Source organism: Vigna unguiculata, chromosome 6, assembly GCF_037176805.1.
Source record: "Vigna unguiculata cultivar grain cowpea cultivar isolate G323 ecotype 2 chromosome 6, ASM3717680v1, whole genome shotgun sequence".
NCBI classification, from domain to species: Eukaryota; Viridiplantae; Streptophyta; class Magnoliopsida; order Fabales; family Fabaceae; genus Vigna; species Vigna unguiculata.
In genome coordinates, this window is record NC_140797.1 from 23,982,362 (window position 1) to 23,995,409 (window position 13,048).

The 13,048-nt window shown below is 31.6% G+C and overlaps 1 protein-coding gene across 1 annotated transcript; it reads right to left on the minus strand.

Moving 5' to 3' along the window:
* Positions 1-11,903: 11,903 nt before the first annotated feature.
* Positions 11,904-12,482, minus strand: LOC146885666 (uncharacterized). The gene is made up of 2 exons (XM_085675039.1): positions 12,107-12,482; positions 11,904-12,058 (listed from the first exon to the last, which is right to left on the minus strand). Exons 1-2 carry the CDS (start codon positions 12,480-12,482, stop codon positions 11,904-11,906), a joined length of 531 nt encoding a protein of 176 aa, XP_085531165.1.
* Between the last annotated feature and the right edge of the window lie 566 nt (positions 12,483-13,048).

Below are 13,048 nucleotides of genomic sequence, written 5' to 3' on the forward strand. Positions count from 1 at the left end.
CAAAAAAACTAAAATAGTGTTACCAAAAGTTGAAAATTTTCAAATTTAAAAACACCATTCCCTTTGAGTAACGTCCAAATAGGTTTCGTTGCAATTTGCAAAAAAAAAATTCATATATGAAATATGAGTTATTTAAATTGTAAATGGTGAAAAGAGTCAAAAAAATGAAATAAGCTTTACCAAAAGAAGAAAATTTTCAAGTTTGAATAGACCAATTACCTCTGAGTATTGCCCAACGTGTTTCTTTGGAAATGTTGAAAAATTTTTATGTACAACATTAGTCATTTGAATTCTAAACGGTGAATGGTTAAAAAAAAATTTAGAAAGTGTTACCAAAAGATGAAAATTTTCAAATTGTAATACACAAATTCTCTTTAAGTATTGGCCAAAATGTTTTAGGTGAAATGTTGAACAATTTTTATATATAACATATGAGTCTTTTAAAAATATGAAATTTTTTAAATTTGAAAACACCAATCTTCTCGGGCTATTGCCCAACGTGTTTCTTATGAGGTGTTGACCAAATTTTAGATATAACGTATGAGTCTTTTAAATTGCAAACGGTTAAAAGGGTCAAAAAACTAAAAAAATGTTACCAAAAGATGAAAATTTTTAAATTTAAAAACACCAATTCCCTTTGAGTAACGGCCAAAGCATTTTTGTTGCAATTTGCAAAAAATTTCATATATAAAACATGAGTTATTTAAATTGTAAACGGTGAAAAGGGTAAAAAAAATGAAAAAAACCTTTACCAAAAGATGAAATTTGTCAAATTTGAAAACACCGATCCCCTTTGAATAATTCCGAACGTGTTTCTTTTGAAGCGTTCAACAATTTTTATATACAACATGATTCATTTAAATTGTCAATAGTGAAAAAGGTAAAATGAATTTCAAAAGTGTTACCAAAAGATGAAAATTTCTAAATTGTAATACACCAATTCCTTTTAAGTATTGGCCAAAACATTTTTTGTGAATTGTTGAACAAGTTTTATATATATATATATATATATATATATATATATAATATGAACTATTTAAATTTTAAACGGTGAAAACGGTAAAAAAAATGAAAAAAGCTTTACCGAAAGATGAAATTTTTCAAATTTAAGAACATCGATACCCTTTGAGTAACGACAAAAGTGGTTTTGTTGCAATTTTGAACAAATTTCATATATAAATTATGAGTTATTTAAATTGTAAACGTGAAAAGGGTAAAAAAAATAGAAAATGCTTTACCAAAAGATATAAATTTTCAAATTTGGAAACACCAATATCCTCTGAGTATGGTCCAACATGTTTGTTATGAAATGTTGACCAATTTTTATATATAACATATGAGTATTTTAAATTGTAAATGGTTAAAAGTGTCAAAAAAACTAAAATAGTGTTACCAAAAGATGAAAAATTTCAAATTTAAAAACACCAATTCCCTTTGAGTAACGTCCAAATCGGTTTCGTTGCAATTTGCAAAAAAAAATTCATATATGAAATATGAGTTATTTAAATTGTAAATGGTGAAAAGAGTCAAAAAAATGAAATAAGCTTTACCAAAAGAAGAAAATTTTCAAGTTTGAATAGACCAATTACCTCTGAGTATTGCCCAACGTGTTTCTTTGGAAATGTTGAAAAATTTTTATGTACAACATTAGTCATTTGAATTCTAAACGGTGAAAGGTTAAAAAAAAATTTAGAAAGTGTTACCAAAAGATGAAAATTTTCAAATTGTAATACACAAATTCTCTTTAAGTATTGGCCAAAATGTTTTAGGTGAAATGTTGAACAATTTTTATATATAACATATGAGTCTTTTAAAAATATGAAATTTTTTAAATTTGAAAACACCAATCTTCTCGGGCTATTGCCCAACGTGTTTCTTATGAGGTGTTGATCAAATTTTATATATAACGTATGAGTCTTTTAAATTGCAAACGGTTAAAAGGGTCAAAAAACTAAAAAAATGTTACCAAAAGATGAAAATTTTTAAATTTAAAAACACCAATTCCCTTTGAGTAACGGCCAAAGCATTTTTGTTGCAATTTGCAAAAAATTTCATATATAAAACATGAGTTATTTAAATTGTAAACGGTGAAAAGGGTAAAAAAAATGAAAAAAACCTTTACCAAAAGATGAAATTTGTCAAATTTGAAAACACCGATCCCCTTTGAGTAATTCCGAACGTGTTTCTTTTGAAATGTTGAACAATTTTTATATACAACATGAGTCATTTAAATTGTCAATAGTGAAAAAGGTAAAATGAATTTCAAAAGTGTTACCAAAAGGTGAAAATTTTTAAATTGTAATACACCAATTCCTTTTAAGTATTGGCCAAAACGTTTTTTGTGAATTGTTGAACAAGTTTTATATATATATATATATATATATATATATATAATATGAACTATTTAAATTTTAAACGGTGAAAACGGTAAAAAAAATGAAAAAAGCTTTACCGAAAGATGAAAGTTTTCAAATTTAAGAACATCGATACCCTTTGAGTAACGACAAAAGTGGTTCTGTTGTAATTTTGCACAAATTTCATATATAAATTATGAGTTATTTAAATTGTAAACGTGAAAAGGGTAAAAAAAATCAAAAATTCTTTACCAAAAGATATAAATTTTCAAATTTGGAGTCACCAATCTCCTCTAGGTATTGCCCAACATGTTTGTTACGAAATGTTGACCAATTTTTATATATAACATATGAGTCTTTTAAATTGTAAATGGTTAAAAGTGTAAAAAAACTAAAATAGTGTTACCAAAAGATGAAAATTTTCAAATTTAAAAACACCAATTCCCTTTGAGTACCGTCCAAATCGGTTTTGTTGCAATTTGGAAAATATTTCATATATGAAATATGAGTTATTTAAATTGTAAATAGTAAAAGGGTAAAAGAAATGAAAAAAACTTTACCAAACGATGAAAATTTTCAAATTTGAAAACACCAATCTCCTCGGAGTATTGCCCAACGTGTTTCTTATGAGATGTTGAACAATTTTTATATAGAACGTGAGTAGTTTAAATTGTAAACGGCAAAAAGGCTAAAACAAATTAAAAAAGTGTTACCAAAAGATGAAAAATTTCAAATTGTAATACACCAATTCCCTTTATTTATTGGCCAAAATGTTTTATGTGAAATGTTGAACAATTTTATATCTACAATAGGGACTAGTGAAATTATAAACGGTGAAAATTGTAAAAAAATGAAAGAAAACATTACCAAAAGATGAAAATTTTCAAATTTAGAAACATTGATACCCTTTGAGTAACGACCAAAGTGGTTTTGTTGCAATTTTGAACAAAGTTCATATATAAAATATAAGTTATTTTAATTGTATACGTGAAAAGGGTAAAAAAAATCAAAAATGCTTTACCAAAAGATATAAATTTTCAAATTTGGAAACACCAATCTCCTCTGAGTATTGCCCAACATGGTTGTTATGAAATGTTGACCAATTTTTATATATAACATATGAGTCTTTTAAATTCTAAATGGTTAAAAGTGTCAAAAAAACTAAAATAGTGTTACCAAAAGATGAAAAATTTCAAATTTAAAGACACCAAGTCCCTTTGAGTAACGTCCAAATCGGTTTCGTTGCAATTTGCAAAAAAAAGTCATATATGAAATATGAGTTATTTAAATTGTAAATGGTGAAAAGGGTAAAAAAAATGAAATAAGCTTTACCAAAAGAAGAAAATTTTCAAATTTGAAAAGACCAATCACCTCTGAGTATTGCCCAATGTGTTTCTTTGGAAATGTTGAAAAAATTTTATATACAACATTAGTCATTTGAATTCTAAACGGTGAAAGGTTAAAAAAAAATTTAGAAAGTGTTAGCAAAAGATGAAAATTTTCAAATTGTAATACACAAATTCTCTTTAAGTATTGGCCAAAATGTTTTATGTGAAATGTTGAGCAATTTTTATATATAACATATGAGTCTTTTAAAAATATGAAATTTTTTAAATTTGAAAACACCAATCTTCTCGGACTATTGCTGAATGTGTTTCTTATGAGGTGTTGACCAATTTTTATATACAACATATGAGTCTTTTAAATTGCAACCGGTTAAAAGGGTCAAAAAACTAAAAACATGTTACCAAAAGATGAAAATTTTCAAATTTAAAAACACCAATTCCCTTTGAGTAACGGCCAAAGCATTTTTGTTGCAATTTGCAAAAAATTTCATATATAAAACATGAGTTATTTAAATTGTAAACGGTGAAAAGGGTAAAAAAAATGAAAAAAACCTTTACCAAAAGATGAAATTTGTCAAATTTGAAAACACCGATCCCCTTTGAGTAATTCCGAACGTGTTTCTTTTGAAATGTTGAACAATTTTTATATACAACATGAGTCATTTAAATTGTCAATAGTGAAAAAGGTAAAATGAATTTCAAAAGTGTTACCAAAAGGTGAAAATTTTTAAATTGTAATACACCAATTCCTTTTAAGTATTGGCCAAAACGTTTTTTGTGAATTGTTGAACAAGTTTTATATATATATATATATATATATATATATATGTATATATATATATATATAATATGAACTATTTAAATTGTAAACGGTGAAAAGGGTAAAAAAAATGAAAGAAGCTTTACCAAAAGATGAAAATTTTCAAATTTTAAAACACCAATCCCCTATGAGTATTGCCCATCGTGTTTCTTTTTAAATTGTTGAACAATTTTTATATACAACATGAGTCATTTAAATTGTAAATAGCGAAAAGGGTAAAAAAAAATTAAAAAGTGTTACCAAAAGATGAAAATTTTCAAATTGTAATACACCAATTCCGTTTATTTATTGGCCAAAATTTTTTATATCTATAGTAGGAACTATTTAAATTATAAACGGTGAAAACGATAAAAAAATGAAAAAACTTTACCAAAAGATGAAAATTTTCAAATTTAAAAACACTGATACCCTTTCAGTAACGACCAAAGTGGTTTTGTTGCAATTTTTAACAAATTTCATATATAAAATATGAGTTATTTAAATTGTAAACGTGAAAAGGGTTAAAAAAAATCAAAAATGCTTTACTAAAAGATATAAATTTTCAAATTTGGAAACACCAATCTCCTCTTACTATTACCCAACATGTTTGTTATGAAATGTTGACCAATTTTTATATATAACATATGAGTCTTTTAAACTTTAAATGGTTTAAAGTGTCAAAAAAACTAAAAAAGTGTTACCAAAATATGAAAATTTACTAATTTAAAAACACCAATTCCCTTTGAGTAACAGCCAACGCGGGTTCGTTGCAATTTGGAAAAATTGCATACATGAAATATGAGGTATTTAAATTGTAAACAGTAAAAGGGTAAAAAAAAGAAAAAAGCTTTACAAAAAGATGAATGTTTTCAAATTTGAAAACAACAATCTCCTCGGAGTATTGCCCGTGTTTCTTATGAAATGTTGACAAATTTTTACATATAACATGAGTCTTTTAAACTGTATACGGTTAAAAGGGTAAAAAAAACTAAAAACGTTTTACCAAAAGATGAAAATATTCAAATTTAAAAACACCAATTCCCTTTGAGTAACGACCACAGTAATTAAGTTGCAATTTGGAAAAAATTTCATATATAAAATATGAGTTATTTAAATTGTAAACGGTGAAAGGGTAAAAAAATGAAAACAGCTTTACCAAAAGATAAAAATTTTCAAATTTGAAAAGACAAATCACCTCTGAGTATTGCCCAACGTGTTTCTTTGAAAATGTTAAAAAAAATTTATATACAACATTACTCATTTGAATTGTAAACTGTGAAAAGGGTAAAAAAAAAATTAAAAAAGTGTTACCAAAAGATAAAAATTTTCAAATTGTAATACACAAATTCTCTTTAAGCATTGGCCAAAATGTTTGATGTGAAATGTTGAACAATTTTTATATATAATATATGAGTCTTTTAAATTGTAAACAGTTAAAAGGGTAAAAAAACTAAAAAAATGTTACCCAAAGATGAAAATTTTCAAAATTTAAAAACACCAATTCTTGTTGATTAACGGCGAAAGGGGTTCCGTTGCAATTTGGAAAAAAATTCATATATTAAATATGAGTTATTTAAATTGTAAACGGTGAAAAGGGTAAAAAAATTGAAAGAAGCTTTACCAAAAGATGAAAATTTTCAAATTTGAAAACACCAATCCTTTCTGAGTATTGCCCCACTTGTTTCTTTTGAAATTTTGAACCATTTTTATATACAACACGAGTCATTGAAATTGTAAACCGTGAAAAGGGTAAAAAAAATTAAAAAAGTGTTACCAAAAGACGAAAATTTTCAAATTGTAATACACCAATTCCCTTTAAGTATTGGCTAAAATGTTTTATGTGAAATGTTGAACAATTTTATATCTATGATAGGAACTATTTAAATGATAAACGGTGAAAATGGTAAAAAAAATGAAAAAACATTTACCAAAAGATGAAACTTTTCAAATTTAAAAACACTGATACCCTTTGAGTATCGACCAAAGTGATTCTGTTGCAATTTTGAAAAGAGTAAAAAAAATTCAAAAGAACTTTACTAAAAGATGAGAAATTTAAAATTTAAAAACACCAATCTCCTTTGAGTATTGCCCAACGTGTTTCTTATGAAATGCTTACCAATTTTTATATCTAACATATGAGTCTTTTAAATTGTAAACGGTGAAAAGGGTCAAAAAAACAAAAAAAGTTTTACCAAAAGATGAAAATTTTCATATTTAACAATACCAATATCCTTTGAGTAACGGCTCAAGCGGTTTCGTTGCAATTTGGAAAAATTTTCATATATAAAATATGAGTTGTTTAAATTGTAAACCGTGAAAAGGGTAAAAAAAAATAAAAAAACTTTACCAAAAGATGAAAAAATTCAAATTTGAAAACACAATCCCCTGTGAGTATTGCCCAACGTATTTCTTTTGAAATGTTGGACAATTTTCATATACAACATGAGATTTAAATTGTAAACAACGAAAAGGGTAAAAAAAAATTAAAAAAGTTTTACAAAAGATGAAAATTTTCAAATTGTGATACAGCAATTCCCTTCATTTATAGGCCAAAATGTTTTATGTGAAATGTTGAACAATTTTATATCTATAATAGGTGTTCCTGCAGAGAACAAATAAGATAAGTTAGGCACGAGTATCACCTTACCATGTATTCCGCTATCTCTTCAGTTGGCCTCTTCCCATTCGATACATGTCGGCTTGAACCTAGGAGGCGTTACCTGCAGAAGAGTTTCCGAAGCTCAAGTAAGTCAAAGCTCTCAGAGAGTCAAATCAGTGATTAATGAATGCGTACCTTTAATTGCTGGGGTCCACGTGTATTTATAGAGCATTAATGATGTCTGATCATCCCATGGGTTGGGCCTTGACTTGGGCTCTAACTTGGGCTGTGAGTGGGCCTGGGCCCTAACCCAGGCCCTTAAGGTTTATTGACGTCTGTGTTCAGGTCGCAGGGGGTGGCGGGATCGAGTGGAGGAGGAATGGTCATCCCTACGAATGAAGCGGCAAAAGTGGCCTGCACGGACCAGTTCTTCTATTTTATCCTGGAGTGCTTTGCATTCTTCCATAGTGTGACCATGGTTGCGGTGGTAGCGGCAGTATTTGTCATGTCGGCGTTGGGAGGTGTGGTTGTTTTGCGTGGTAGAGGGATTAGATCAGCTTGGAGGGCTTCGTCTAGAATGCGGGAGCGGGCTACTGTGATGGGGGCGTATCTGGTGAAGCGGGGTTGGCGGGGTTCGCGTGGGCGGGTATTAGGGCGTGGGTTAGACTGTGGGGTTGGGGCTGAGGTGGTGGCGGCATAGTCGTTGCAGAATTTGGTGTGAAGTGTTTGCATTTCCTCCATGTGGACGTAGTCGGCTGCACGCAGCTTGAGTTCGTGCATGGAGGCAGGTGGGTGGAGGTAGACGTTGTTGGCAAAGGGGCCGGGTTGTAGGGTAAGTGTCATGCACTGGAGAATCATCTCCTGGTTGAGGTGCGGTGTATGAAGGGCGGCTTTACTAAAGCGATCGATGAACGCTCTGAGTGGTTCGTTAGGTTCCTGTCTGACACCCAGTAGGGATATGGTGGTGGTTTGATGGGGACGGCTTCCGGCGAAGTGGGCTGAAAACATGTGGGAGAGGATGTCGAAACTGTCGATTGAGTAGGGCGGAAGAGTTGTGAACCATTGTAGGGCAGGCCCCTTGAGGGTGGTGGGGAAAGCTTTGCAAAAGACGGCGTCTTGGGATGTGTACAAGGCGACATGGGTGATGTAGACTTTGAGGTGCTCGTCAGGGTCGGTTTCGCTAGTACAACGGTCGAGGGTGAAAGGTTCCCACTGGGCTGGGAGAGGGGTGTTGGCGATAAAGTCCGTGAATGGGTGGCAGCGTCTGGGATGGTGATGAGGGGGCATGTGAGGTGGAACGGGGTGGTTGATCATAGCGGGAAAGGTGGAGGTGATGTTGTGAGGGGGAATGTGGGTTGTGGGAAGATATTGTGGGTTATAGGGTGGAATATGTGTGGTGTGGAGGGCGGTGGGAATGTTGTAGGGGATCTGGGTGGTAGGGAGGGTGGCGGCGGGGGTTGGGGGTGCGGTAAGCCCCAGTTGACCAGATGGAAAGTGGTGGGGGTGGGTAGAGGTAACGAGTGTCTGTTGGGTGGTGGTGAAGGTGTGGGGGGTGGGATTGTATTCACTTTCTTCCTCTGTAGGCTGGAAAGTCGGAGACTTCACAGCTTCAGAGGTTTCTTTGGCTTTTCCCTTCAGGTTGGGATCAGCCTCGATCCTTCGCCTGAGGCGGGAGTTCTCTTGTCTCAACGCCTCCATTTCTTCAGCAATGCGCTTCTTCAGGTCTGCGAGTTCTTGTTGCATCTTTGCTTGGTCGTCTAGGATGGCGGCCAAATCAAGGGTGATGCTAGGAGGTCCAGAGGGACCAGCATCCGCTTGCTTGTTCGCTCCAGCTCTGCTGCGGGTGGAAACCATCTTCAGAAAAAAACGGGTACTAAAGGTGTTCGTCTCGTGCCCCAGGGTGGGCGCCAATTGTTCCTGCAGAGAACAAATAAGATAAGTTAGGCACGAGTATCACCTTACCATGTAGTCCGCTATCTCTTCAGTTGGCCTCTTCCCATTCGATACATGTCGGCTTGAACCCAGGAGGGGTTACCTACAGAAGAGTCTCCGAAGCTCAAGTAAGTCAAAGCTCTCAGAGAGTCAAATCAGTGATTAATGAATGCATACCTTTAATTGCCGGGGTCCACGTGTATTTATAGAGCATTAATGATGTCTGATCATCCCATGGGTTGGGCCTTGATTTGGGCTCTAACTTGGGCTGTGAGTGGGCCTGGGCCCTAACCCAGGCCCTTAAGGTTTATTGAACGCGGGGGCTTCTATCATACTGAGTTTATTGAAGTGGTCGGCCTAGGCTCTAATCTTATCGGATATGCTGGGATAGTCGGTCTAGGCCGGCTACTTGCCTTGATGGCTTATGTTGGTGATATGAGGTGCAGGTTGTCCCCTTAGATGTTTAGTTTAGGTTATAACCGGTACAAGTTAGGCTAACTCGGCCTAGGCTGGATACTTGGCTGCCTAAATACGCATATTGTTTACTTATTTGGTCGAGTTTGGCTAGGTGCGGTACAATAGGATTTATTTAAATTATATACGGTGAAAAATGTAAAAAAAGTGAAAAAAACTTTACTAAAAGATGAAAATTTTCAAATTTAAAAACACCGATACCCTTTGACTAACGGCCCAAGTTGTTTTGTTGCAATTTTGAACAAATTTCATATATAAAATATGAGTTATTTAAATTGTAAACGTTGAAAAGTGTAAAAAAAAAAATCAAAAAAGCTTTACCATTAGATGAAAATTTTCAAGTTTGGAAACACCAATCTCCTTTGAATATTGGCCAACATGTTTCTTATGAAATGTTGACCAATTTTTATATATAACATTTGAGTCTTTTAAATTATAAACGGTTAAAAGGGTCGAAAAAACTAAAAAAGTGTTATCAAAAGATGAAAATTTTCAAATTTAAAAACACCAATTCCCTTTGAGTAACGGCCAAAGCGGTTCCGTTGCAATTTGGAAAATATTTCATATATAAATTTTGAGTTATTTTAATTGTAAACGGTAAAAGGGTAAAAAAAATGAGAAAGGTTTACCAAAAGATGAAATTTTTCATATTTGAAAACACCAATCTCCTTAGAGTATTGCCCAACGTGTTTCTTATGAAATGTTGACCAATTTTTATATATGACATATGAGTCTTTTAAATTGTAAACGGTTAAAAGGGTCAAAAAAACTAAAAAAGTGTTACCAAAAGATGAAAATTTTCAAATTTAAAAACACTAATTCCCTATGAGTAACAGCCAAAGAGGTTTCATAGCAATTTGGATAAAATTTCATATATAAAATATGAGTTATTTAAATTGTAAACGGTGAAAAAGGTAAAAAAGATGAAAATAGCTTTACCAAAAGATGAAAATTTTCAAATTTGAAAACACCACCCAACTGAGTATTGCCCAATGTGTTTCTTTTGAAATGTTGAACAACTAGTTTGCTATTCGTGCAACGCACAAGGTCTTTTAGAATAAATTTTTTTGGTAATGGCAATGAACAATGAGTAGTATGCAATAATCTATATGATGAAAATATGATATCTTTAAAAATTGTCAAGTGTATGATACATAAAATAAATGAATTAAGAACCTAATAAAAAACATATTGTTTTCTCTATGAGAAGCATTGTTGCTCTATTTCATTTTGTCTTTTGTTGTCCATTTTTTTATCTACAACAACAAACACCAAAAAAATGACTAATACAAATTTCAATGTATGATGAAAATATGATGTGTTTCAAAAATTGTCAAGTGTAAGATACATCAAATAAATGAGTTAAGAACCTAATAAAAAACATATTATTGTTCCTTTGAAAAGCATTGTTTGTCTATTTCATTTTGTCATTGGTTGTCTATTTCATTATCTGCAACAACAAACACAAAAAAAAAGACTGATACAAATTTCAAGTTATGATAAAAATATGATGTGTTTAAAAAATTGTTTCGAAATTATATCTCTTTGTTGAAGTTGTTTTAAAAATACATTTGTAGAATGATATTTTAAAAACTTACATGAATGTTTATTACTTCTTAATTCAACCTTTATTGTATCACTATCTTCCTTGTAATCCTTGGATTTTAGACAATGATTTTGATTCAGTCTAGAACATGGAATACTTTGAAACATAACTATTGAAGAAAAAGCAAAAAATAAAAATCATTTGATGTATGTTTGTTCAAAAGGAATAAGTTAAAATTGAAATCAAGAAGAATAAATTACATACCTATTATTTGTTGTTTGTCAAAGAGTTTCAAAAATTTCTTTGTACACAACGTTTTTCGCTGTGTTCGTGACATTTCCATCTTTATCCAATATAAGTATTTTCATTCCTCTTTTGGTTTTTACTCTAGAAATAGCAACATATAGCTGGCCATGTGTGAATACAAGGCATGGAAGATAAAGTCTGATTCTAAAAAGCGTTTGTCCTTGACTTTTGTTAATTGTCATGGCAAAGCATAAGGATATAAGAAACTGTCTTCTTTGAAATTTGAAAGGCAACCTGAATTAGATGGAACTAAATCCATTCTTGGTATAAAAATTCTATCACTAATGTTTTTTCCAATAATTACAGTTGTAGAGATTACATTTTTTCCTAAATGGTTAACTTGCAATCTTGTGCCATTGCAAAGACCTTTTGCGTGATCATTATTTCTCAACAGCATGATTGGCACACCTGTTTTCAACTTGAGTTTATGATTTGGTATCCCTGAACATTTGATATCATTTAAGAATTCAGATGTAAACCATTCAGATTGAACTTCATCTTGTACATTATATTGGCAAGGTGTATCTGAACTTAAATAAGTGACCTCTTAACCACCTAATAAAGACAACATGAATTCATTGACTTCCTCTACAGAATCATTTGTTGGGCACAAGATTGCTCCATCATCAAAATAACCAGGCTTCATCATGTTAACCACAAATTGAGGATAAACAAATTCAACCAATGACATTAAAGGTAACTCTGTATTTTCAATCAACAACTGTTTTGGAATCTAAACCATGCACTCACCATTCTCATTTAAATCCATGTCCCCATCTCCAATCTTCAATATCCAATCAGCAAATTCTTTTATATCATTTGTTGTTCGAGTATCTGTTGCAGTACTTAATCTCATGTTCTTTGATAGTTTGAGCACTTGACAACAATTCCATAACTCAGAATAGTTGATTGCTGCTTTGATGATATCAAACCAAGATCCTTTCTTGATAACATGTAAAATTTGCCTGAAGTCACCTCCCAACACCATGACTTTACCACCAAAGGGTTTTCCATTATTGGCATCATCAACATTTTTCATAATATCTCTTAGTGTTCTATCAAATGCCTCAAAACACATTTTATTCATCATTGGTGCTTCATCCCATATAATGAGATTGGTTGCCATTAAAAGTTTAGCACGTAGACTACGTTGAGCTATGTTGCAAGTTGAATCATCATTAATTAACAGTGGGATGCAAATATTTGAGATCAATTTCGTACTCATTGTGAGACGACTTAGGATTATCTTAACCCTAACTAGTTTGTTCACTACTAACTTGACAATACTGAAGTTGGTAAAGTTAAGTAGTCGTAATTTGATCACCTAACGACAACGATATCAAATTTGGCGCCGTTGCCGGGGAATACGGTTAGTATTTCTTATATTTTGATTTTATTTATTTATTTATATTTATTTACTTATTATTTTTTTACGAAATACATTTAATAGAGTTTGTGTTTTTTGTAGTCTTTAGTTTTCTTTTTATATATTTCAAGCAAAGTTCTATTTTTATTTTGATTAAGAATTTCTTTTAAGAAATTTTTTGAGACTAGTTAGGAAAACTCTGTCTAGGAATGACTTGGTATTTAAGTTGTCCACTATGACGCACCTCTCTTTCTTGGGAGTAGACCCAACGACATCTTAACTTATTTTTTTTCTTGAAATCTTTCTCCAAAACAAGAATATGAAGA